The sequence below is a fragment of the Nipponia nippon genome, unplaced genomic scaffold (assembly GCF_047370975.1).
Source record: "Nipponia nippon isolate SJK-2023a ecotype South Korea unplaced genomic scaffold, ASM4737097v1 scaffold_1, whole genome shotgun sequence".
Lineage (NCBI taxonomy): Eukaryota > Metazoa > Chordata > Aves > Pelecaniformes > Threskiornithidae > Nipponia > Nipponia nippon.
Genome location: NW_028262290.1, coordinates 49,598,497 through 49,624,093, shown reverse-complemented (window position 1 = coordinate 49,624,093; position 25,597 = coordinate 49,598,497). Strand labels below are relative to the sequence as shown.

At 40.1% G+C, this 25,597-nt stretch overlaps 1 protein-coding gene across 1 annotated transcript in view; it reads right to left on the bottom strand.

Moving 5' to 3' along the window:
- Window positions 1-23,396: 23,396 nt before the first annotated feature.
- The window catches only part of CDH2 (cadherin 2), a 120,770-nt gene continuing 118,569 nt past the window's right edge, over window positions 23,397-25,597 (bottom strand). Inside the window, exon 16 of the mRNA XM_087754530.1 lies at window positions 23,397-24,194. Coding sequence (XP_087610656.1) covers window positions 23,988-24,194 — 207 coding nt within the window. The 3' untranslated portion in view covers window positions 23,397-23,987. The remainder of the gene's footprint in view (window positions 24,195-25,597) is intronic.

Here is a 25,597-nt window from a genome sequence, read left to right as displayed (position 1 = left end):
GTCACCTTCCTCATCTCCTGCTATCACCACCTCTTTTTCCTTCACAAAACCGGTAATTGCTTAGGTTCCTGGCAATACTTATCCACGTTTTAGTCACTGAAATATAACTGAATTGAAGAGCCACAGCTTCTGTGTTTCTAACAACACCATAAATACAAACACTTTTTGGTAGTGGTGCCTTGAATGTGAATCTTTGCCCAGGAAAAACTGAATTATTCTTTGGGCAAGCCTTGACTATTGACTGCAGGTGCCGCTGCACCTGGCATTAGTGTAGGTGCTTTCAGTGCTCCTGGGGGCTTACCACCCCCTCCGAAATGCACAACAAGGAGCCTCTCAGTAATAAAAAAGGAATTTGGGGATTATGCTTTGGTGAGGGTTTATCTATTTGTGGATTTGGATGGAACATCCAGCCTCGTACTCCAGACTTGGACTCAGCTGTTAAAAACTGCAACTTTGAATCATCTGTTTATTTTAATCATCAGTTTATAGACATTAGATTGTCTTTGTCCAGGTCTCATTGTATGTATTTTACATGAATAGTGTTACTTCATCTTTTTGTAGCCTTTTACATTCAGGAGACACTCTCTAAGCTTCGGGAAAGATCATAAGAGTTAAATGCTGTACTTTATTTTAAGGAACAAGTCACGTTTGAGAAACAGCTTTATCTAGAAAGGAATTTGAATTTTTTTGTAGCTTATCATGTTTCTGTTGTATTCAGGCGAAATGTCACACATTGACATCTATAGGGGAGCTATTGTCAGTGACCTTTACACTACCTTGAAAAAGCAATAGAAACTTCTTTTTTTTTTCTTTCCCATTTGCTCAAAGAAAGAAGAGGGGAAACGACTCTGAACTCTTTCATCAGCAGCTAAATCTTCACTTATTTCTTAACAACAGTCCTTGTCTAGAACAGGTAACAAGGATCCCAGTCAACAGAAATAACCTAAATAAATCCAATAAATTCTGACAAAACTTTAGAGTAAAACTGCACTGTTCGTGGCATAAAAAGACCCAGGTATTTGCAAGGGCAAATATATTCTTTTTTTCTTTTTTTTTTTTTTTTTTTTTTTTCACGAGGCTGTGGCTCTCCACATAGGGAGACACAAACGTGAGTGCTCCACTGTTTGAAACAAAAATTAAGACCAGTTTGCACAGCGTCGTAGATTAAACAAGAGAAAATGTTAGGTAATTAAATGCTAATGATTCAAGCTGGGTGCTTATGTTTTGGATTACTTGCCTAATAATGTTAGCATTTAAATGGTCAGCTTTGAAGTTAACAAACAGCCCATTAAGATGCAACCGGGGAGTTGCGGGCTCTTTGGGTGCCATTGTTTCAGTCTGGCTGGCTGCAGACTCAACAAAACAACAGTGATGGGATTTACATAGCGAAGACTATTTTTGCAATTGGAAGGGCTAGAAGTTTTTTTTTTTCTTTTAGTGAAAGCTCGTATTATTGAGAAAACAGCATGTGGGAAAAGCCTAAATCTACTCATTTCTTCTGAGTCCTGGGATTTCTATTGTCCCTGCTGACTGCTTAAATACAAATCACTCGGTTCCCAAGCAATGGCTCTGTACAGTGAACATCCTATTTGCAGCCATCGAAACTCTACCAGATTGTTGACTCCTAGGTGGTATTGCTGGGTACTTGCAAGGGTTAATATGAAACTGCACTCCTGTCACTGAAAGTTAAAGGTGCTTCAATGATGAAAATTGCATCACATCATAATGAAAAATCCTCAAAGTAGTGGCTACTTAAAGGACAGAAATAATTAAGAGATAATTGTCGATGGAACAGAATATTCTCCAGGATAATGGGCTCCAGCAAATGCAAGAATAGCACTGCAAAGCCAAAGCATTTATGGAAAATAAATGGCATGGTGCAGCTTAGGTTCTTTCTTCTTCAAAGCGCACAACACTGATCCTGTGACAGTGGTCTGTTATTCAAAATCATTGATGTAGACTTAATTATTTTATCTAATAGCGGTTGATGTGGGAGTTACTTACTGTGCCACTGTAGACCTATTGCATTTTGAGTGCCTCTGAAGAGAAAGGCACTGTGGATTTCAGTGCCTGGATTTCATCAAACGTTTTGTTATCCCTACTGTGACTGCTATTCCCTGTACTTACCACGTGGTGTTAACCAAGGAGAGCTAGTTTTGCATTTTCAAAAGGGGAATGCTGTGACAGTTTGATGTTTCTTGGTGGCAACTGTAAATATTGACATTTTAGTGACTACCACAGAGGGAACTTGATGCAGGTCATTAAAGGTAATGGGGCTTTTATACTGAATTTAAAGTGAATAATTTCAGGCCCTGTTTGATGCATTAGGAGGAGGAGAAATATTCTTAAATTGGCTTTGTTTTCTGCTATCTTCTACAGGCCGTATAAATGCCAGAACAGTCTCCTTGTAAAACTATCTTCTTGTTGGTTTTGATCCTTTGTGATCTGCTAAAGGATTTATTAAAAATGCCATAAAATATGTACTGCTAGATCTCACATCTTAATTGAAGAAATAAGTGATCAGGATATTTAACAAAGCCTTCTTCGTGCCAAAAATGTGAAATAGTGACATAGTTCTTAGTTAGAAACATAAATCAGTTGCATTAAAACAATTTCTTTCGGTTATTCACTTGCTATCTTCATTCTTGTGATGTCATTTCTGTAATTTATTAGAGGTATTTTTCTCAGAAATGTTAGATAGAACTTATCTGTTTATTTTGGTGTTCCATCCTGTGTTGACTTAGGGAGAATACCCTTTAAGGGATATTTCCACATCTTACCACCCACACATGGCATGACCAGAAAAATTATGGCCGTTTTAATGCTGTGTGGGCTGTCTGTAGCTGTACAAAAGGGCATAGACTTGGCCCTCTGTATTTCATGCAAAGGCTGGATGTAATAACTTAGCAGGTTGTGCAAAAAAACCCACAGGAAAAAAGTCAATCCAAAATACAATAATGACATAGATAAAGGGAGATCAATAGTATGATTAAAGTACTAGGATCACACTGAATTTTTTCCAACTGTCTGCAGCTGTTAGAGTGAATGTCTGATGATTTTTTAACTAGCCCAGTTTTAATTGAATAGGTGGCTGAGAAAGTCACGTGAAGCCTGCCTTTCCTTCTGACTCCGTTTTTGTTACAAGGACGTTAACAGCATCTGATCAGCTGTATAACCTGATGCATCTCTCTTGCTTTAAACTTAACAAAAGCAAGGACAGTCAGTAAAATACCCTCCCCCTCTGCCAAACCTTTCTAGCTGTCTAGTTCAAACAAATTATCTTCTTCACAGATATTCCCATCCTGACTGTCAGGTCATTAGCTAGGAGATCACTACAAATCATGGGTGATTTTTAAGATAAACACACCTCTTTTTGTTACAGTTTGATCTTTTTGTTACTGTAATAACAATGCCTATAAACATTAGTTAGGAGTACACAGAAAAGTTTGCTATGCCTAGCTTAAGCCCTATATGTGAATTTGCCTATTGGCCTTAGTGAAGATTATGCCGTCTGCACCTTGGATTTAGCCTGGATTGCTCCTAGAGAGGCTGATGGCCACTTTTTAGTGCAGTATATCTATTTACTTCTTACCATATATGATGTTTTTATCTATGTCTGAGAGTTAAGAATATGTGGATGTTAATTCTGAACAAGTTGGCAAATCTGTTATCTTTACTACAATTTCTCTGGCCTTGTTAAGTGGGTGTTGTATGGATGACACAAGTAGTATGGATTACTGCAGTTTTTCTGGGCTTAAGATTTATTATTGTGTGTTGCAGCATTTTAGAATGGCAGTCACAATCTGGGGTCTGCTCCGAGTGCCAAGAATGGCCGGTTACAAACTAGCTCTGTCTGTCTGTCTGCCTGCCTGCTAAAACCACGTGATGTAGTTCATGGTGAAGCTGGAAACAACTGCACTGGCTTCTGTAACCTTTTCTTCTGAGCATACTTCATTCTCGAGTCCCTATCCCAAAGATGCACCTTCTTTGTTTTGCAGCATCTTGACAAGAGAATTGAAGAGCTTTGTGAAGAACTGCAGACCACCTGAGTAGCTCTACTTTTTTTAGGACTCTTCCCAGACAGATAATTTTCAATGCACTCCACTGCTGACACATTTATCCACTGAATGACTAGTGTGCTCCACACCGCCTCTTCTTCTGTCCTTTCTCCTGTGCTGGAACATCAGACTGTAGGATTTACACAGCTGCTGGGAGGAAGTGATAAAACAACACTCCAAAGAGCAGCTTTCAGGTGGGAAGGTATAAGCAGTCTGTAAGAGTGTGGCTGCATGGCATGCAGAAGCTTCTCTTGCTAAATTTGCTGTTGAACACACTCTTAGATGTACTTAGTTGACGATGATGCCACACTATATCTGGAGAATCTACAGTACTTTTCAGAAAAGAGACCCTATTATCCTTCCTATGCCTGAAAGTCCTGCTTTGAGCATGTCCCAGGCTCTCTCCAATATTAGTCCTTGATTTCTGGTTTTATATGATTAGGGGCTAATTTGCATACAGTATGTGAAGGCGCTTCAGAGCTCCCTGTCAGCTGACAGACTCTCCATGCCACTATTTCTGCATGCTGCACTTACTTGGCCACCTGAGGCTGCCACTCTCCATCACAAGTGGCAGTGGTCCCTAACTCCTTCCTTGTGGAATTTTAGCTGTGCTCAAGAAAGGATGGATCCTGCATTGCAAGGCTTCAGTCTATTATCTCCAAGCCAAGAAAGAGTCAATCTAGGATAGTATGGCTCTGCACCGATCCCATTACCAAGCTGTTAAAAATTCAGACCTTGGAGAACAACCAGCACTGCTTATGGTGGATACAGAGAAATTGCTTCCAGGAGAACAGTTAACATTTGTCATATAAATATAAACAAACTATTTTCTATGGCAGCTATTGACTGTCCATCATCACCAGCTATAGATAAAAACTATATATAGCCATCTCTTCATTTGCCTTATACTACCCAAGGCAGTGCAAAACAATTCATATACAGTCAGAACTTGCCAAAAATGTTGCCACCAAACCTGCAGTAACCATGATTTTCAAATAAAAAAAGCATCTTTTAAAATATTCATTTCTATGTTTTCTGTTTTACTCAAGGCAGAAAATAGATACCAAAATTTTCCTGATGTTTTCCAGTTAACCTAAAAAGAAGGTAGTCGTGGATCTCTTATCAGAAAACTAGCAGCGCTTCAGTTTCAGACACTTGCAACCCAAAGAGATGCAAATAAAGACTGTTCATCCACAAAATACACTTTTTAAAATAAAAATTAAGTGCTTCAAAATGTTACTTTCTAGGGTAAGGGTACTCAATGTCCGCCCAGCTGTATTCTCACTAGAGGCAATGGAATGGTTGGCATTGATGTCCGTGGAAATGGTTTAGCAGGTCTAACAGTTGCTGCACTGGATATAACAGGTTAAGATCAGCTCAGAAAGCAGAAGATTGGAATTTCCCATGCCTATCCCACTGCTCTGCTTCTGCAGATGACTAACTCTGCAGCACTTTCCATGTGGACATCATTCAGTGCCTTCACCTCTTTGGCCAGGTCTCTCCTGGCTCCACCATTGCTCTTTACTTACCTTTACCATTGGTAGATTTGCACCGTCTTCCTTCAAAAGGGCTAGTTAGAATACAGAATCATAGAATAGTTAAGGTTGGAAAAGACCCTTAGGATCATCGAGTCCAACCGTTGACCTATCACTGCCAAGTCCACCACTAAACCATGTCCTCAAGCACCACGTCTACCCGTCTTTTAAATACCTCCAGCGATGGGGACTCAACCATTTCCCTGGGCAGCCTGTTCCAATGCCTGACTACCCTTTCGGTGAAGAAATTTTTCCTAATATCTAGTCTAAATCTCCCCTGGTGCAACCTGAGGCCGTTTCCTCTTGTCCTATCACTTGTTACTTGGGAGAAGAGACCGACCCCCACCTCGCTACAACCTCCTTTCAGAGAGTTGTAGAGAGCAATAAGGTCTCCCATCAGTCTTCTTTTCTCCAAACTAAACAACCCCAAGGTTTTATTTGTTTGGAATCACCAGTTGCTGGAAGTTAGTCACTAAGTTTAAAAAAGAAACCTTAGGAACAGTTTATTTACCATCTCAGTAAGACGGAGGTAAAATTGTGAGAGGCCATGGGCCCACAGGAAAAGCTGTGGCCTTTGGAAGACCTGTAGTACTGATGTTAGAGGCACCTGCAGTGGAGGAGAGCCCCCCACTGTTGTGTGTGATAGCTGAGTGGGAAACCAGCTGTGCCTGTGACATTAGGGCCCCTCTACAATTGAACAAACATATCAAAGGGCTGCATCAGATTCTGCAAAGCAGAACTACTTGAAGCAAATTCACTCTGCTGCTGCCACTCTGTTTTGATTGATATGAACAAGTCTTATCTTCAAAAATATATATATAGCTAACATGAGTATTTCTATAATCACTTCAGATTGCATCTTAGAAAGGAAGGCAATTTTGCCTCCTCCCTGCCCCTCCTCCTCCTCTCTTGTTCCCTCCACCCTGGAAAAGTCTTACACATGGTTAAAGCATATGCTAAATGTGGGAGGTAAAAAAAGGACCTTCCAAATGTTCGTGTCTTTGACAGCAAAGCAGCTGTATATACCCCTCTTCTTTAAAGGTATGAATTAGAACTGAAGAACTACTACTCCAAAATCTCTTACCTTTTGACAGATCTTTTTTGTGTGTGGTGGCTATGGTTGTCAGCAGCAGTTTGTTAAGGATCTCAGAATATTTGATATTGGAGGGAACGACCATCTTTTTTTCTTTTAAAAAGGGGGAAATCCAGGAAGAGAATCACTGCGCTGGCCATGCACAGCTATGCCTGCGTTTTCAGTTTGACTCATATGGTCTTGCAATCCTTATTCAACAGTACAGATTTGCAGGCTCTAAAAGGCAGAGTTGCACATTCAGGGATGAAATCCCTTATGTCTATCGATCTCAGTATAATACTCAACTCTTGGCCCAGATACAGCGGCAGTGCTAGGGGACGACACTTACTTACAATATAAAAAAATTTCTTCCCCAAGGTACATTGAATGTGACTGTGGCTATACAGGGAGTGAATCCAGTCCTGCGTTTTTTTAATAGGTATTAGACCGGTTTTCAGGAGAGCCAGCAAAGATTTTGGTTTTAAAAGCTGATTCGCACAAAGAAAAAAAAACTCTAAATATCAGGAGCTGGCTACAAAAGTTTTGGGGAGAACAAAACAAGAGACCAATAGCCACAGGAGGACAGAAAAATGCAGTACGGAAAAAAAAGCAACCGAAAAGAATAACTGTATTTAAAAATAAGGAGGAAGAAAGTAGGCAGGGAAATAAAAAGAACTGACTCTAGGTTAGAGCCAATTCACATAGGTTGACCAACCATAATCAATTGCCCTGTTGGTGGTCTTTAAATAAAGGTCAAACAAAATTGTACTGAAATCCACATGGGGATTATTTAAGTGCTTATTTAAGACAGTGGGTTGCTTGTGGGAGGCAGTGCTCAGTGCTAGTTTCACTGTATTTCTAATAGTGCTTAATTAGTTTATTATTGTATTTGGAATTACTCCTTTCTTAGAGACTTTAAAGTCTTTTTGCACTGTTCAAAACTCTCTTCCATCCACATATGTCCACAGAGCTGCAACAGAAACATAAGTTTTTGAGCTCAAATTCTATATCATCGTCTTTGCATCTTACCAAAGTTCTCAGGCCTCACCAATAAGTTCCTATGCAAACGATCAATCAAAATATCACCCTCTGCTCCATTTGCCAATGCTCATCTTCTTCCCCTATCATTGAAGCAGTATGCCATGAGCTCCATGCACTTGAGAACCTTGTAATTCCAAGATTGATGATGAAATCATGGCTGTTTACCCTTTGGCAAGCTTAGTTATCACGCACAAGGTGACAAAAATATTTATCTAGAATGGTCTGCTGACCTTCTGTTCCCACAGAAGTTGGATACTTGGAAAACATGCAGTAACATAGTCTGTATGGTTGCACAGGCAACGGAAGTGTGTGCAGCTTCTGAATGTAACCTACACAGATTGAAAAAAACTTTTGGAGCAGTGACAGCATTGCTGTATATTCTCCTTGTTTCTGCAACACACAACAATGCTTTAAATCAGGTATACAAGCTTGCAGACAGTTTCCCAGTGGTTGAAAATGCACAGTATCGCTTTGCTAAAATACTTCATCTCCTTACCCACTCAAGGGAGAAGCTGAAATCTTCCAAAAGATAGTCCTGTATGTGACTTCAGCAAATCCAAAACGCGTTTGTTTTTTTTTCCCCCAATCTTGCAATTCAGACCTGTCCAAGACTTTGCAGCTGGATCATTTAAAGCCTCTAGATACAAAACGTGACCGTGAGGGCCCTGTGAAACGCTTAGGTTGAAAATGCTATACTCCTTAGAGCAAGCGGCTTAAGACCATTTTTTTTTGAGTAGTCGACACAGGTCTTTTTCAGAAACTTGTTGTTCTCATGTTTGTTAGGTAGCCTTCAGCTCAGCACATTCACCACCTAAGAGCACCTCATCCCTGACACCCGGCACCGTCAGCCAGCTCTATGCTGCAGGAGACAAGGGGGTTGGAAGGCACTGTTGAGCAGCTGTTGTCACTGCCAATCTGACACAATAAGATATGGAGGGAAGGAGCACTACATGAGAAACATGGAGCCAGCTGCTGCTTGGCTGATTGTCACCCTGCTATCCCATTGTGGTGTCCAGCGTCAGGTTGTGTACAGGATTTGGGCTCATGGAACGAAGCCCGTTGTTTCAGACAGCTCATCTTTTTTTCTTGGCAATAAAGTTGTCACTCCCTGGGAATGAATTCTTCCTAAAAGTGCCGAAGCTAAGCTTGCCTTCAGGAAAGACTGTGGTTCTACAGAGGAGAAAATATCTTTTGGGAGTATTGGTGTGGAAAGCAAGCCTTGGTTTGTGGAACCAGAAAGCAGATTGACCAAAGAGACAGTACCTTGACCTAGTGAAAGAGTTAGATGCTTGGCTTAAGCTGGTGCATGTATTATAGGGTCTAACTAGAACTTTCAAGACAAAAATTCTCTGGATTTGAACAATTCAGTCTCCATTATCATTTCTGTGAGTTTAAGCCTAATTTTACACAGGGACTGAAATGGGAGCACTGTTGGGTCCTTGCACTGCTCACTGTGATATAAATATATAAGGAGCACAGCAACATACAGACCTACTTTAGATTGAAACTACTCTGAAAAGTGTCCTTTAAGGCAAAATTGATTTCATAATATGCGAGTACTGTAGGGAACATTTTCCACTCTTTTTTACAGAGAGTGTGCAAGTTGGTCTCTATTTTTCACAAAATGGTATTTGATATGAACTATTATTAGCTGAAAAAGATAATCTGTTCAGTGAAACATGCTCATTTTCTGGTCCTAAATTGTTTCTGCTCCCTAAAAGCACCAATCCCACAGTAATTCAGAACATAGGCTCTGCTAATGTTATGCTTGATGCACATATTTATCAATCTGATAATTATGCTTAAAATAAGGGAGGGTAACAAAAAAAGGCTGACTGAGAAAGAATTCTGATCAAATGCTAGAGGCAGACACTGTTCATGTCTGCTAGCACAGAGGTTTACAAGAAAACAGAAAGATAAAATGCAATTTTACATTTTGTTCAGTGCTGTTTATTCAGCTCTTTTTCCCTAAGAATCATTATCAATATTCTGTAGTTATTTATGCTTCAGTTTCTGATGGAGCTTGGGCTTGGTCAGCAAATCTTTTCTAGAATAAAGCATTCTTTCTTTTTTATATCTGCTCACAGATGTTTTAGGATGAGATATTGATTATCCTGTAAATGGACAAGAAAGCAGTTGCTTTTGAACCAGAGGCTTGTTTTCCTCCTTACAGCTCTAGACCACTTGCTGTTTTTTTAAACCTAGTCAATCCCCTGGTTCTGTTTCAACCACTTCCCTTCAGTGTTTTTTTTTTTTTCCTGGGCCTCTCCTCTCTCAGGTCCTTGAGGTTGCAAAATTCCTAGGGTATTTCACTATTCATGCTGCACAGAGCTGAGAAAACTAAGGGGCAAGTGTGTGTGTGTTTCTATATATGCTTTAAAAAATTAGTGATGCTGCCACTCAAATACTATTGGTCAGATGCTTATATGGTGGGTTGACCTTGGCTGGTCAGCAGGTGCCCACCCAGCTGCTCTCTCACTCTCCCTCCTCAACAGATGAGGGACAAAATAACACAAAAACGCTCGTGGGTTGAGATACAGAGAGGGAGATCACTCACCATTTACTGTCATGGGCAAAACAGATTCATCTTGGGGAAAATTAATTTAATTTATTGCCAATTAAAAACAGAGTAGGATAGTGAGAAACAAAGACAAAACTAAAACGCCTTCCCTTACCCCGCCTTCTTCCCAGGCTCATCTTCACTCCTTCAGTCCCGACTCTTCTGCTGCAGGAGGGGGGGAGGGAGGAATGGGGAATGCGGGTGGCGGTCAGTCCATAACCCATAACACCTTGTCTCTGCCACTCCTTTCTCCTCATTCTCTTCCCCTGCTCCAGCGTGGGATCCTTCCCACGGGCTGTGGTTCTTTAAGAACTGCTCCAGCATGGGTCTCCCATGGGCCACAGACCCTGCCACAAAACCTGCTCCTGTGAGGGCTCTTCTCCATAGGCCGCAGCTTCCTTCAGGCTATGTTCACCTGCTCCAGCATGGTCATCCATGGGCTGCAGGGGGACAATCTGCTTCACCATGGTCTTCTCCAGGGGCTTCAGGGCAATCTCTACTCTGGCGCCTGGAGAACCTCCTTCCTCTCCTTCCTCTCTCACCTTGGTGTCTGCAGGGCTGTTTCTCTCATTTTCTCACTCTTTTCTCACAGCTGCTGCACAATGGTTTTTACCCTTTCTTAAATATGTTAACACAGAGGCACCAACAGCATCACTGAGGGGCTCAGCTTTGGATAGCAGTGGGTCTGTTTTGGACACCAGCTGGGTCTGGCTCTTTGTGACATACGGGCAGCTCCTGGTCTCTGCTCACAGAGGCCACCCCTGCAGCCCCTCCACTACCAAAACCCTGCCACATAAATCCAATAAGTTTTTTTTTTAAAACTACAAAAGAGTATTTAACTTGGAATGTAGTGGCCATCAAGGACACCTCTGAAAATCTTAGAAATCTGATTTCTTATCATTAGTATCAAAATATGTGAGCTGAATCTCAAGAGACAATTAGCAGGCTGAGAACAAGAGCCAGCTCATGAGCATCTTGTTTTCTTGCTAAACCAAGAAGGATTGGCCTCCTGAATAAGTAATTCACAGCCCTACCAGCTTCCTAAAGACTCGTTTGTACTGGATGCATCAGATAAAGCTGGAAGTTCACGATTATGAAAAACAAAGAAATCACAGGAGTCAGAGAGGTGAGGGCTGAAATATCAGAAGAGTAAATAGGTGTCAGAAGTGAATGGAGGTAGTAACCGGTGTTTATTTGTGCATCTTTGGCCTTACAAGAAGATCTGGGTGGCCACAGAGCACATATGGGGCAGCAGTAAATTTCTGAAGTTTCTGAACTAGAAAGTTCATCATAAGCATACTCTTACTTGATTTTTACAGTCAAACATTTTTGTCTCCCAAGTGCTGTAAACTTTTGCAATAGACACCCATATTTTTAAGTGAAAATGTGTGAATGAAAAAAAATCTTAGCGCCTTCAGGCTGAAGGGCAATTTGGAGGGTGAGGCAAGCACTGCTTCTAGTAGAAAAAATGCCTGAACTAGGAAGAGACTTAATATCCAGAAGCTGGTGTTAGAATAACCCACAAGTGTTGTAACACAATATCACATACCATCTAAGTCTTGGGTCACCACCATTCTCTTACATGGACAGTCATGTGCTCAACTTTTGCCTTACAGTAATGAGCATGAATATCAAGGTCTGTGAAGTTACGCTTGTGTAAAAACTGTGTGGCTAGAGGTCATCATTTAGAAAAGTGATGAATGGAATCACAATAATCTTTAGAAGTATTCTTGAAGGGAGCTTAAGGCATAGCATCTCCTGAAGTCAGTGCTTCCTAAAATGACACCGTTAATGAATGCATGACAAAAGCATTTCATATCACCCACATTAAAGGGAAAGCATTTTGCATCTGCTTGCCTCTTCCGTGAGTTAGACTAATAGTTTTCCATCGCAATATCCTACCACATACTTCCAGTCGGTGAGAATAAAGTACATTCCAACTCACACGTTGAAATAAAGCAGCTCACCAGGCTGCAGCACGGAGAGCTGCTTCCTCTCCTGGCAAGTGCTGTCTAAAAGACAGCACCCTGCCTTGCTATACGCCCATCAATGTGTATAGCTTTACACCTCTTCTCTTTCCTTTTCTCTGTTTACAGTGGGGCTGTAATTGACCCCTACTACTTCACACCTCCTTTCCCTTCCCGAAAGCAGCTGAACAGCTTCCAGGCTATGGTAGGACCCAGTCTCCCCGCCAGGCTGACACTCATGCATCAAATTCTTTGACAGAAGACTTCATACACACAACTGTTGGAAGAATTTGAAGAATTTGACGAGCAACAAATGACTGGTTTGGTTAAGCTGGGAATCATGGTCCACTAATGTGCTGCTTCGGAGCTTTGGGGCTATTCCACTCCCAGTGCAAGCCAAAAGAAAAAAAAAAAAAGGATTCACAGCCATTTGCCTTTTGTTTCTTGAGGTATATTCCAGGCTGAGCTGTCAATGTAAGACCTCTCAGTGAAAGTAATACGGTGCAGTAGGGATTACTTTGCTCTTTGAGGGAAAGACGTTCTCAGCTAAAGAAGAGCCATCAGGTGAAAATTCTGTTTTGCCTGGAGTGTTTTGAAGGTCTGGAAAGCACTTTGTGTATTGAGGTGCCCATGAGAGTCTGGAGGGGCAGTCCACCATGGGAATGCTGACTCCATGGGTACCCATAATTCTGGGACTGGACTCGGTTACCACGACAGCCCTTCTACATCCTGCACCACTAAGACCACACACTCAGAACTACTGATTGATTGATACCTGTAAATATGAAGCAAGTGAAATAAATCAAATTCTCAGCTAGTGTAAATTAGCCTAGCCTGAATGGTTTCAGTAGTTATGCAAAACTGAATCAAGAGACAGGGGAATCTGCCCCAATGTATGAAATGTTGAATAGTAGATAATATTACATGTGTGTGTTTATGTGTTCACATTCATATAACCAGAATACTATCATAGCATTCTGGTCTAATCTTTTTTAAACTCAACCTCAAAATGGCCCAAGTTGATGATATTTTGAGGATATCAGGTTTTGTAAAAAAAAAAAAACAAAACCAAAAACAACAGGGAAAAGCTTGTAATTAATGCATGAAGCTGTATCTCAGCAATACTGTTTCCTAATTATGGCCAGAAGTCCATGGGGCTACTATTCAGAGCTGAACTGGAACAGATCTGAGATTGGGTGACAGCAACATGCCTCTGACAAGATGAGCCATTCAGAGGTGGTGTCATTAAAAAGAATGTACCATTTTTTGACACAACTGAATACAGTACTTTGCCTACCAAAAGACAGAAATATAGTGTTTCACTTAGAACTTCTCTCATTTCTCTCAGAATGCCAGTAAAAAAACCCATGATTCCTTCCAGCTACCGAATTATTCTTGCTTTTAAAACCTTCCTTTTCGCTTTAGCTTCTGATGATTGACTCTCCCTGTAAACTGCTTTGTAATACTCTGTATGAAGGACAGTATATAAAAATAAATTGCATTGAGTTTGATCCAAACATCATTTGACTCAAAATTACACTGAGGTTTTGGGTTGTTTTTTCCCCCCTCCCCATTTCTAGCTCTGACTGGCAAGACAAATTATTTCTATTTGCTATCATAAAGGCTAAATAAAAGGGCAAACAACTCATTGCTGTTTCAATAAAATTCATGTTGTTATTTCAAAATGTAGTTCTCCTTTGTCAGCCCCTACTCCCATATACTCATTCATACACAGTGCCACTTGGATCACTGATGTGTTTGCATATTACAGAGTCTGCAGAAATTATGGGATCAGGTTATACCTCTTTTGGTAAACCTGATCACTGGAGAAAGAGTGAGTCCGTTGGAAAATTAGCCTTTATTTACAACATTGACAACAGTGAAAAGATGTAGCTTCTTGCTATCGTACTGAGGTTATTATCTTCCTTGTAGTAAATCTCAGGACACCCAATTAAAGTTAACTTGCAGCTTGGAACAAGCAGCCTGTAAAGTTTGCTAGGAAGAGCTGCCATATTGTCATTCAAAGTACTTTATACTAAATAGTGCAAGACAGTGACAAAACATCTAATTATCTGATTATGCTGCAAGAATAGTTTCTTATATGTACTGAATTTTGCATACCATCAATGAGTACAGACTGTGTTCATCACTGACTCACATAAACAAAAAAAAGAAAATAAGATAGAACAATGGATTTCAGCTACTATTGTTCCCAAACAACAGAGATATTTTTGCTAGTACTTTGAAATAACAAACCTCTCCAGCAAAGTGGGAATTCTGGGGATGTCCAGCTCAGGAACAGAATTTTTTGTTTCGGATCTGACCCTGCACGAGGTGTGTGGTGGCCAGACACTGGTTGTCTGCATGGCCAAAACCAGGGCACCACAATGAGAGCTGTGCACTGGCTGTTTGGCAGAGGTGGTGCTTCTTGGAGTAAAGAGACTTTCTATGAGGGGGCAAAGAAAAAAATGTACCCTTAAGCTTATTATTTCACATTTGCCTGCCCCTGGCACTGTGGGGCCAATAAACATTTGTATGGTGTGAACTAGGGTGAGGATTAGCAGCTGCTTCATGAGAAGGGCTTGAACATTTGCTCTTACCCTGGAGAGATCCCATCATAACCATCCAGGATCTGCAGTGGAAGCTCAGACCCAGACAGTTAAAGAAAATGGACACATTTCAGTTTTGTGCCGAGGTTTATTCCACAGATGCTCATTTGTCTGAGCAATACAACCAGTGACAAAGGCAGAAGAGCATCAGTAAGGAAGCTGCAGTATTTTCCCATCAGCTTTTCTTTTTTGCTGATTAGGCTTACCATGGCTGGCCTACCAGCTGATCGCACAGGCAATACATCTGGTACTCCATATGCAAAACTAAACGTGGGTAAGGTGCTCTAATTTCTTTTACTACACTTTGGAGCAAGACAGAGGGAGAAAAAGGGTTTTTGGATATCTTATGACAATAACAATTTCTGTAGAAGCAGTTTTTTACTGTGCTGCTACTGCACCGTATCTTCACATCAGCCATAACATAGTCCTGCTTATTCACAGTCCCACCTGTCACACCACTAAACATAAATCATGGCCTCAAGGGACCCTCTTTTCCAGACGGGAGAAGCAATTCAGCCTCCATAACATATCAGTCTCCAGCTTGTCCTGAAAAGGCTGTCAATTGTGCTGAATTATGTATAAAATCAATGCAAGGTGCTGTCTGCCAGAGATGGGTTGACATTAGCAATTTCATTTTCACTGAGGGGGGTCACAAGTCTCAAATCTTCGTGACCACATAATAAGTGCCCATTCCTTCCCTACTTCTCTAGTTCCAAAATTATACCCATTTTGTTGCATTTTTAGAATTAAAAAAAGGTTTCACAACAAGATGATGCTGTCCTGAAACACCTCTTTAATTGTCTGCAACGGGCAAATTTATATACTGTTGTCAATGGGGTACTATTATCATCTGCCCTTTTCTACTCTAATTTCATTATACTCTTTATTAAATGGACATTTGCAAACATGGTTTTTTGTGGGGGATCCCACACAGTGTTATATTCAAGTAACAAAAAATAGCACTCAAGACTCAGAAGGATTTTCAATGGTGGAGAAAAATCTCCCCTGTAATAAGATGCGCAAATATGCGTAAGTACCGCATATCCATGTGAGTTGGGAGGACAAATAAGTTTGTGATGATCTTCAGGGAAGCCTGATGTTTTATTTGACACTGATTATGAACCCTGTCCTTGTAAAATCACCATCGCTGTGCTAGTGTATTGAACAAACAGGGACTGGGGCCCACAGACCTACAATAAATATATATGCAGCATATAGCTCATGACCCAGCACTTTACTGTATGCTTTTTTACTACTGTATGTATGACTGGAGCAGTGTTGAAATCTAATTTCACGGAGTGATCTTTTCCCTCTCCTCTAGAATGGCAGCTGCTCTGATATCCCTGTGGCAGCTACTAAAGATCTGAGTGTCTAGTGGTGTTTGAGACCATCAACCAACAAAATTGCCATCAAAATGCTCTGCCAAATACTCAGTTCTGAAATAGATTTCTGTAAAAGCTCATTTAAACAGGGTCACCTGTCATCACAGCATGGTCCAGAGTTCAGCAAACATAGCACCTTACTGAACACAATGAGTTGCAATAAACATAAAGCCATTAAAGAACATTTTTCAAAAAGAAGTCAACTGACAATTCATAACAACTTGGAATTGTTATGCCAGTCTCTATTTTCTAAAACAAACGAACGTATTCATACTTATATTACTGGTTATTCAAGGCTGTTTGGCTTTATATATGGCTGCAGGAGTATTACAGGCATAAATGTTTTCTCTGAGCTAAATGCTGCTTTGAGGGCATCCGCAATGGGAGCATCTCCATTGACTCAGGAGCTTTGTATCTGAACCCATTTTTGAAGGGCTGTATTCTGCCACTCTCACTTATGTTCTCGAATTCCTTGCTCCAGTAGATGTTGACACTACTGAGTTTCAAAGCAGCAAAGCTTTTCATGAGAACTTGACCTGATGGACTGCTATTCAGCAAAGGATTGCCGTCCAGTCTCTGAAGGACAAGCCTGAAGGCTTGCGCTCAAAAAGTTCCTTTGTGGTCCTCGTCCCATATGAAAACTTTACTGCTGTTGGAGTCTTGCCTTCAAAGAGCTGCAGGCTGAGTGGGAATGTCCAGAAAGCAATTTCTTTTGTGAATAAATGCAAAGGATTTGCAATCTGTTTCCTTCAGAATAAAATCTAGAGCTTTCCAGAGATTTTCACGGCAAAACTCAAAAGATTGTTTTCAAAATAATGGTTAGGGCATTCACTCAGCAGATAAAATACCAAGGCACAATTCCCTTTTCCTGAGCATGGACTGGAACTTTTTACAACCCAAACGGTAGTTTAGGCTTTAAAGTCTTTTCTCAGGAACAGCAAATATTTAATTAGTCATACCAATAGGGAACAGGAAACACCAAAGCAATTAACTCAAAGTTAGAGCTTGGACTTAGATGTTCTGCAGTCAGATTATTTGGGCTCTAGTCAGTGTGAATTCTTGCCACACAAAAAATGGGAAGATCAAAAAAACTCAGCAATAGCCCAGAATTCTTCTGTTATGAGACACGACAGCAGAGCAGGTCTTTGAAGTTGCCTCTCCCAATCCATGATGAGTTTTTAAGGGTTGGGTTTACTTTTTTTCGTTGTTTTTCTTGGTTGCTTTCATTCTGCCTAAATGAGGAAAAATGAGTTCTCAGAAAGATAGGGCACTGAATATTGCTTCCTGACTAGGTCAGGCTAAAAGATTCATTTTTGTTCATTTCGCAATTTATCTTAAAATAACCTTGCTGAGCAAAGTGCTCTTTATTAACTTCAAGTCAAAACATACCAGTAATGATTCTACGTTTTTAGTGTAATTCCCTCTAATCATCCTAGCATAAAAACTCTGCTTGTTTTTATATCTGCTTTATACAATGCCACCAGTAATGAATGTTCTAGAATTGGAACATAATTTTGATTATCTGGCCATTACTTTTGATTTATGGAGCACAGAGACAGCTGGGTTTTTATAAGCTTGCCCTGCAGTACTGCAGATAACAAATGTAATGTAATAATCAAACTTCTGTAACATGGAACACAGAAGGGGTGGGCCCACAGATCTGTCTATCTGTATATACCCATACCACATCAACAAATTTTATCTTCAGTAGCAGGAGTATAAAAATAATTTGCACAATGCTACTATTCATTATTCATACCCAGAGCAAAATATGTTGCTTGCAGAACCAGTATTTAGGCTCTGCAGGCGGGGGTGAACCACCTGAAGGTGGTTTCACGAAATTACATAAATGTATACCACCATGAGGTTTACAACTATATTAGTGTTAAAAAAAAAGCCTCTTAAAAGAAATACATTTTAAGAAATAGTAATAAATATAAGCCATTGTGAACGATACAAAATGTAATTTTTTTTCTGGGTGCCACACAGGAAAATATGAAGTCAACAAGAATGCTCCCCATTAGAAGGAAAAAAAACCCAAACAACAGCCGCTTCAAGGAAGAAGAGGTTGACCATTTAGTTCACTTACAGATTGATCAAAGGTCTGAAAACAACAGCAAAAGCGCTGGTTACAGAAACTGAAAATGGGGAAGGGGAAACCAGAAACATTCTCTCAGGCTTGCCAAGAGAACTAGGAAAGTAGAATTTGTTAATGCAAACCAAAAGGGCTTTAAAATATATATACTAGGAGTGGGAAATGCAGCAAGCAACAACAGTAATTCATAAAGCAGAGAGCATTCCCTTCATTAATAAGAGACAAATGGTCCCAAATACTTTCTAAAAATTAGTCTCTCACAAGGTGGGGGGAGGAGAAGAAAGATGGAAGCAATGAGAAAATAATGACCATCTCATCCAGGTAGCAGCTGATTGTAAAGGTGACAAGGGAACGGTGGGGAGGAATGAGATGAGACACGCAGGTGCCCATGAACTCCAGCTTTTGCGTTCCAGGGGTCATAATGTGGGTGGCTTTTGTGTGCTCAGGGAAGACAGGCAAGAGGGCTGCGGCGACACTTAAATCCTCTGAGTGCCAACAGTTCATTACACACTCACAGATGCATTCTCTACAGCCCGAGCTCCATGGAGAGTAGTTCAGAGAGCACATGCCCACCACCTCACCCTGACTGATCTTTCCGAAGAGCTCTACGGGGGTTGCAACTTCACATTGTCACCACATTAATGTATGCTCTCTGTGACAGAAAAATCAAAAGAGTATACAAATATGAAATCTGATTATAAGTAGCTACTGTATTACTGGCAATTGCTGCATTTTTAGATGTTCTAGTAATCCACAAAGGTTGCAGCGGAAAAAATACTAATTGAGGTGCTGAAGTTTGAAAAGGAAGAGAAGTCTTCTTCCCAGTGATTACTATGTTGAGAATATATCCTCAAGTCTACAGCAAAACAACCAAATCAAAACAAGACTGACACCTTGATTCTCTGAGGCTGTAAACTGAAGAATATGTAAAGCCTGATTTGAGATTTGGCACTGTTCAACTATCTAGGTAAACTGAGGGGGAAAACTGGGAAAGCTCAGTGGTGGAATTACACCAGGAGCTCTAGAGAAGAGGCATCTCCAAGTTCTCCACTACACCAAAAAAGCTGTTTGGCCAGTACAGAAGCAGCAGGTTGGCTAGAGAGCGCCTTGCATTGATCGGTCGAAGGGTCCCTAACAAATGGGATGCTCTTTCCCTGTCCGTATGACGGAAGGCACCTTGAGTCCCTGTGGGAAGCACTTAGCCTTTTTTTCTTAGCCATTCTTCTCCTCTTCTATTTCCCAGCTGGGCTTTGTGGCTAAAGGGAAAATTTTTCATTATTCCTGTGACATATATTAAGCAAAGGGCAACTATCCTATGCTTTAGAGAAACTCCTAGGAAAGATCCTTGCCTACAGTAAGAATAAAAAGTAAAGCTTATGTAAAGAAATGTAAAGGAAATGAAAAAAAGTAAGGACATCATACAAATCTAGACCAGCTCTGGCTCATTGAGGAAAACTGTGTATAAAATTCATCATTGTGGATTAGGTATTAAGGCATTTGAGTGACTTTTCTGCATTTTATTTGAATAATTAATATTGACTGAGGTAAAAGCAGGGACTTTGCTTTCATATTCCTGATCCACAGAGGTAAATCTGCCCAAACCATGCTACTTCTGTTAGAAGGAAGGCTCCTTACGAAGGTGGGAGTAGTTGTATAAGGTAAGAATTGGCAGCGACCTACCTGAGACATCTTGAATGACTACAGACAGGTTGGAGAGACCTTTCTGGGGATGTGTGTTCCATCCCCTGTCAGAAGACATTTTCCCTTGTGTGTTAGGTGAACAGGACCATAGCAGAGTAGATATAAATGTTCTTCAGGGTAAGGAATTTGGTAGGGTTCCAAAAAATACTACATACCAAGAAACAGAACTCCAAAGAAGCAGACTTCATGTGGCTTTTAGCATCAGAGCAACTTTGCTACTTTGGCACCAGAAGAAAGTAAGTGGCTATTGAAAATATTTTTGTTCACAACTGAGAAACATCTTCTGTCTGCAAACCAGTGCACGACAGACACAAACATCTTCCATTTAAAATTTACATGAATTTATAAACATTTTATAAAGCAGAGTCAAGCAAAACAGACTAACTTGGAGCAAGGGGAAGAAGTCAGTGCTCATTGTCTGCCCTATCAAACTGATTTATGTGGGGTGTTTGTGTTCGGAAAGATCACAGTGAGCTTTATAGCCATCTTGTAACAGTGCTACAGCACAGCCGAGAGCACATCACCACCAGTAAATTACCAGGTGAGAACTCAAACATCTGTTGGTTCAACTACTTGGAGGAAGCATGGCAAGTATGTTTTAGACATCCTTCACCCATACTTTGCAATCCCAGAGGAAACACAGGAAGTGTAAGGCCTTATGTATCCATTAGGATGTTTATTCCCCACAAACACCCTTCTCCTCATCTGTTTAGCCCATGAAGTTCAGGAGGACGTAGGCTATGAAGGACTATCATTGAAAGGAAATACAAATTGTAGAAAGGCTGAGATGGGAAAGTTCCTAAGGCCATATTTCTTGCTAGTGACTTCCCTTGGATACAGTGTCTGGAAGGCAGAGATAATATAGATCACTGCCAAATCCCATTTCCAAAATAGGCTGCCAGAATTTCCCAAGACAACTGTAGGGTTTAAAGGTCAGCCATCCTCTTCCTCTCAGTGCAGTCCTCTGACGAGGATTTAAGCATATATCATGGGTACAAAACCTGGTTGTACCTTTCTAGAATAAGAACCAACTTGAAGCTTGATGAAAGAGGATCAGTTCAAATATTTTTTTTCTTGTAAAAACATTTAAGACGCATAAAAATGATTCACCCTTTGTTCTGTTCAGTAGACCTAATGCTAGGTTTGAGAACTATTGCTACAACTTCAAAGCAGCTGTAGAAAGAGCTGGAAGATAAAGCTCCTATTGCTGTGCAGAAGAGCTGAGTGCTCATAAAAGATGACCTCTGCTTCATTCTAACAAAAACATGTGCTATAGCCAGAACTGGAAATCTTTCACAAACCTGTCCCCCTCTCCATATCTTTTAGCATTCAATGTCAATAGAATAAAATTCACCTAGCACTTCCAATATGTTGGTTCCAAATAATAATAATAGAATTATTATGCTTAAAATACATTTTTTGCATAAATTACAGAAAACAGAAATGTGCTAAAAGTGGCCTTTTGCTTATTTAACATGCATTTACAGTTTATAAAAGTTTTCCTTAACTACTCATAGCCAGATTTTCATTTTTATGTCCTGCTTTACATCTTTTTTCCCCACACTGATAATTAATATGGAAATAGCTTAAAGAAGGCCATTGATAATTTTGATACATTACTGAAAAATCAAGGCTTTGTTACAGCATCAAGCTATAGTTACGAAGGCACAAGATAAATAATAGCCAGGTATGCAGGCACTGAAATGCTATATCCCAGTCTGAGGGGACTGCTACCTCTCAACTTTCACAGGCAGCATCAGGAAACAAGAGGAAAGGAGGAGACATGCCCATGAAAAGCACAGTGAAGAGGAGATACCTCACATGCAGTGTTTAATGCTCTCCAACTCAAGATTTCAGGATTTACCTCTAGAAGCCACAGTCAAATTATGTAAATTACTGTTTGAGTGCTGACAAGGCACTGAAGTGGCACCATGCTGAAAAGCATCACCCACAGACTAACTCCCTGCCCACCGAGCCTTCCCAGCACAGAAGGCTGCTACGCCAGTCCCAGCGCCCGGATCCCCTCCCGCTGCTCCAGCTCTCTCAACAGACTGTGGAAATGTGGCCTTTCTGCTGAGTTTGAGCTGTGCACAATTAGGTCCTTAATGAGTGCAAATGTAGACATTAAACCTGAGCAGATTGTTGCAAATCAAAGAAGGCAGAACTGCTGTACTTACTATGTTTGCTTTGTTTGCAAATAAATCATTGTAACAGGCTAGAAACATGTTTAGTAATGACTAATCTCCTAATGGGACTTTTTGATAAAGCTCCATGACCCTAAGCGCCTCCTTGAAGGACACAATCTGATGTGCACTGAAGTTAAGAGGGGCTTGTCTTTACTTCAGCGTAAGGAACTCCAGGTGGCAGATGACTGCCAGGATCTGCAATTTATTTTATTTATGCAACCCACAGCATAATCACGCAATCATTAAACTGTTAGTCTAGAAATGAGCCAAAAATGATGCAAGCTCTTATTTAGATAATGTACATTAAACCAAAGAGCTAGCCATCGATGTGGCACTGAAAATTTCAAATTCCCAGAAATGGCACAGATCACTCTGCTTTCAGCTGGGAACTTGCCTTCCAAATTTACGCCAAATTCTATATGCAGCTTATTTTCAGTCCAGCAGTACCAAATGCTAAAGAAGTGCACATAACTTCGCACGAAACTCAAATGCACTTTGTGTACTTTTATTTACTATAGTCAGGGCTGCCCAGGTAGGACACAAAAAAATGCCAAACCAAGCACCAGATCCAAAATTAGCATTTTATTCAGAACGTTGGGGTCAGAGGTGTATCATTCATATTCTGGTACACAATACAGAGGCAAAGCTGTTCTCAGAAGTCTCTCCAGTTTGAAAGCTCCTTCCCCCTTCCCTCCCCGCCCCCAAAACATACTGTATATTTACTCGTGCCACCAGTATCAGGCCAACTCCCCTCCCCCCTCCCCCTTTTTTTGGTACAAATTATGTAAAACTTTTGTGCTAAGAACTTTTCTCCCTCCCCAAACCAAAAAAATAATAAAAATAAAAATAAAAAAAATATTGAGTACTCTAACTACAGTTCAACAATTGAATCAATGTCACTTGTTTGCAACCTGTTTTGTAAATACTTTATCCATAACGAAAGATATAAACATGCAAAAACCTGAATCCATAGTCCAAATAATACATACACGTGTTCTGAAGTTTCTGCACTTCTCCACAGACTATGCCAATAAAACATTATGTACACATACCATTTTTTACAGTGAAGTGGGAAAAAATACTAGAAATTAAAAAAAGAAAAAAAAGAAAAGTGTACATGGATTAAGACCAAAATGTGTCTAACATTCTAGCATAAGGAAAAAAAAAAAATCAATTCTGCTACAAACTGGTGATATGAAAACTCCCTTTATTTGCAACCAGCTGCATAAGTTTTAGAATTTTAGTGAAAAAAATCCCCTAACATCTAAAACTAGAAGTAATGTACATTGTTCCACCTCATGGTCTTCTCTCCCAGATAATAAAATTGTTCCATGAGGATTTTTTTTTGTTTATTTTTAATCTCCTTATTTTAATAAAAGCAATGCAATGTAACAAAAGCATGTTGAAGCATATTGTGTTTCACCTTACTCCTCCCCACCCCAACATATTTTGTCTCTTTAATGCATCATTTCATAAATCAGTACCATTAAAGCCTTAAACATAAAACTAATTCCGATCTGAAAAAGGTACAAAAAGGCACATAAAATCCCAGTGCTTCTGTACTGTAAAATTCAAGTGTAACTGAGCTCAATATTTTTTTTCCAAACAGCATTGGATCACTGATATTCCACGGAGCCCAAATTGGTTTGCAGCCTAAGCCAAAGCCTTCAGCAAGCACTTGTGCTAGTAGACTACAAAGTTAAAGCCTAGCTTCTGTATGCTTTTGGGGAATATCAGTTGAAATGTTTGTACTTGTCCAAAAACAAAGTTCACTTTGAAGTTCAGTCATCACCTCCACCATACATATCAGCAAGTTTCTTGAAACGTGGGCCCCAGTCATTTAGGTAGTCATAGTCTTGCTCACCACCACTACTTGAGGAGTTAAGAGAGCTCAAGGATCCAGCAGTGGAGCCGCTTCCTTCATAGTCAAAGACTAAGAGGGAGTCATATGGTGGGGCTGTAGGGTCATTGTCGGCTGCTTTAAGTCCCTGCAAGAAGGAGAGGGAGAAGAAAAGATAAAGTTCTGTATCTGAGAGAGAGGCAAAACATAACTGGAATATTGCAGTGCAGTTATCTATCAATCGCCACTTAAGAAAACCAAGTTCTAGTTCTTCTGCAATCCAATTCAAAACAGGATTCAGGTTTTTGTAACTCCAGCAAGAACTTATTTCAATTCCTTTTAAAATGGCTAGGTTTCCAGCGTTACAGCATGGGACGTTTTGAACGTAGCTGCAAATACAGCTCTAGCAAAACCTTAAAAGAACACCACAGCACTGGGACTGATGCTAATAAATATACAGTTTCAGAGCTACACAGCTCAGAACCTGCAGCATGGGCAATATGGGACTGGTTAAACAGACAGATGGGGAAGGAGAAATAGGCGTGTCTGCAAAGATTCACTTTAACAGCCATCTCACATAGCCAATACCATATCCACTGACATTGCTGGCCTGCAGTCCATCTGCGTGTGCCAAAAGCCATATTTAGTTGCGTAAAATTCATGTACCTCTGTAGGCTGCTGTGACAAAAAGATACAGTATGTTGGCTTAAGCCTTATGTGCTTTGCCATAACCACCCATAAGATTCCACCTGCTCTTTAGAAAACACACACAATGACATCAAAACTAAATACATGATTATAACCATTTTTGTTTCCTCATTTCAAAGTATTCAAGTTATCAACACACAAATAGTGGGTCTTCAGCAATTTTAAATTTCTGCTCTCTAGAGCTGAATAACCCAAATTAAAACCAAAAGAAATTGAACAAGAGGAAAGTAGGGAAAGAACCACACTTCTTCCAGAAAAAAGTTTCTTCCCTCCCTGTTTTCTTACACAGGTCCAAACCTGAACAGTAAGTTTAATTTTAGAATATGAGATAATTGCTCTGTGCTTATCCTGAGAAGATTTACAAGTTGAATATGAAAGGCTGAAGCCTGAAGTTAGAAGCCCTCTTGTGTTTTGGATTTTTCAACCTCACAGTTTCTTCCATGGGATTAGCAATGCTTTTTCAAGATCTTCCACTTTGAATAGGATCTACTCTGGCAGGCACTGACAAGGGATAATATATCTTCCAGAATTCTATAAGGCTGAGCTAAGATTTTAAATTGCTCACTGTTAATTTTAACCAGAGCTATTTGTGCTGTTTTTTATTTTTAATTTTTAATGTTTATTTATTTAAAGAATGGCTTTTATTATACTCCCAATTATTTGAAGGCTCGAATGTGCCTCCTTCAAATTCTTTAACATATTCTGTTTTTAGAAAAGTATGTTTTACTCTCAATTGCGTTTAGTCTAAATGTGACATAATGGAAACAGATGTTGATTTTTCTTCTAGAAATACATATATAGCTAAACCCATTAATTAAAGCATATGGCACTGATAAGGTAGAA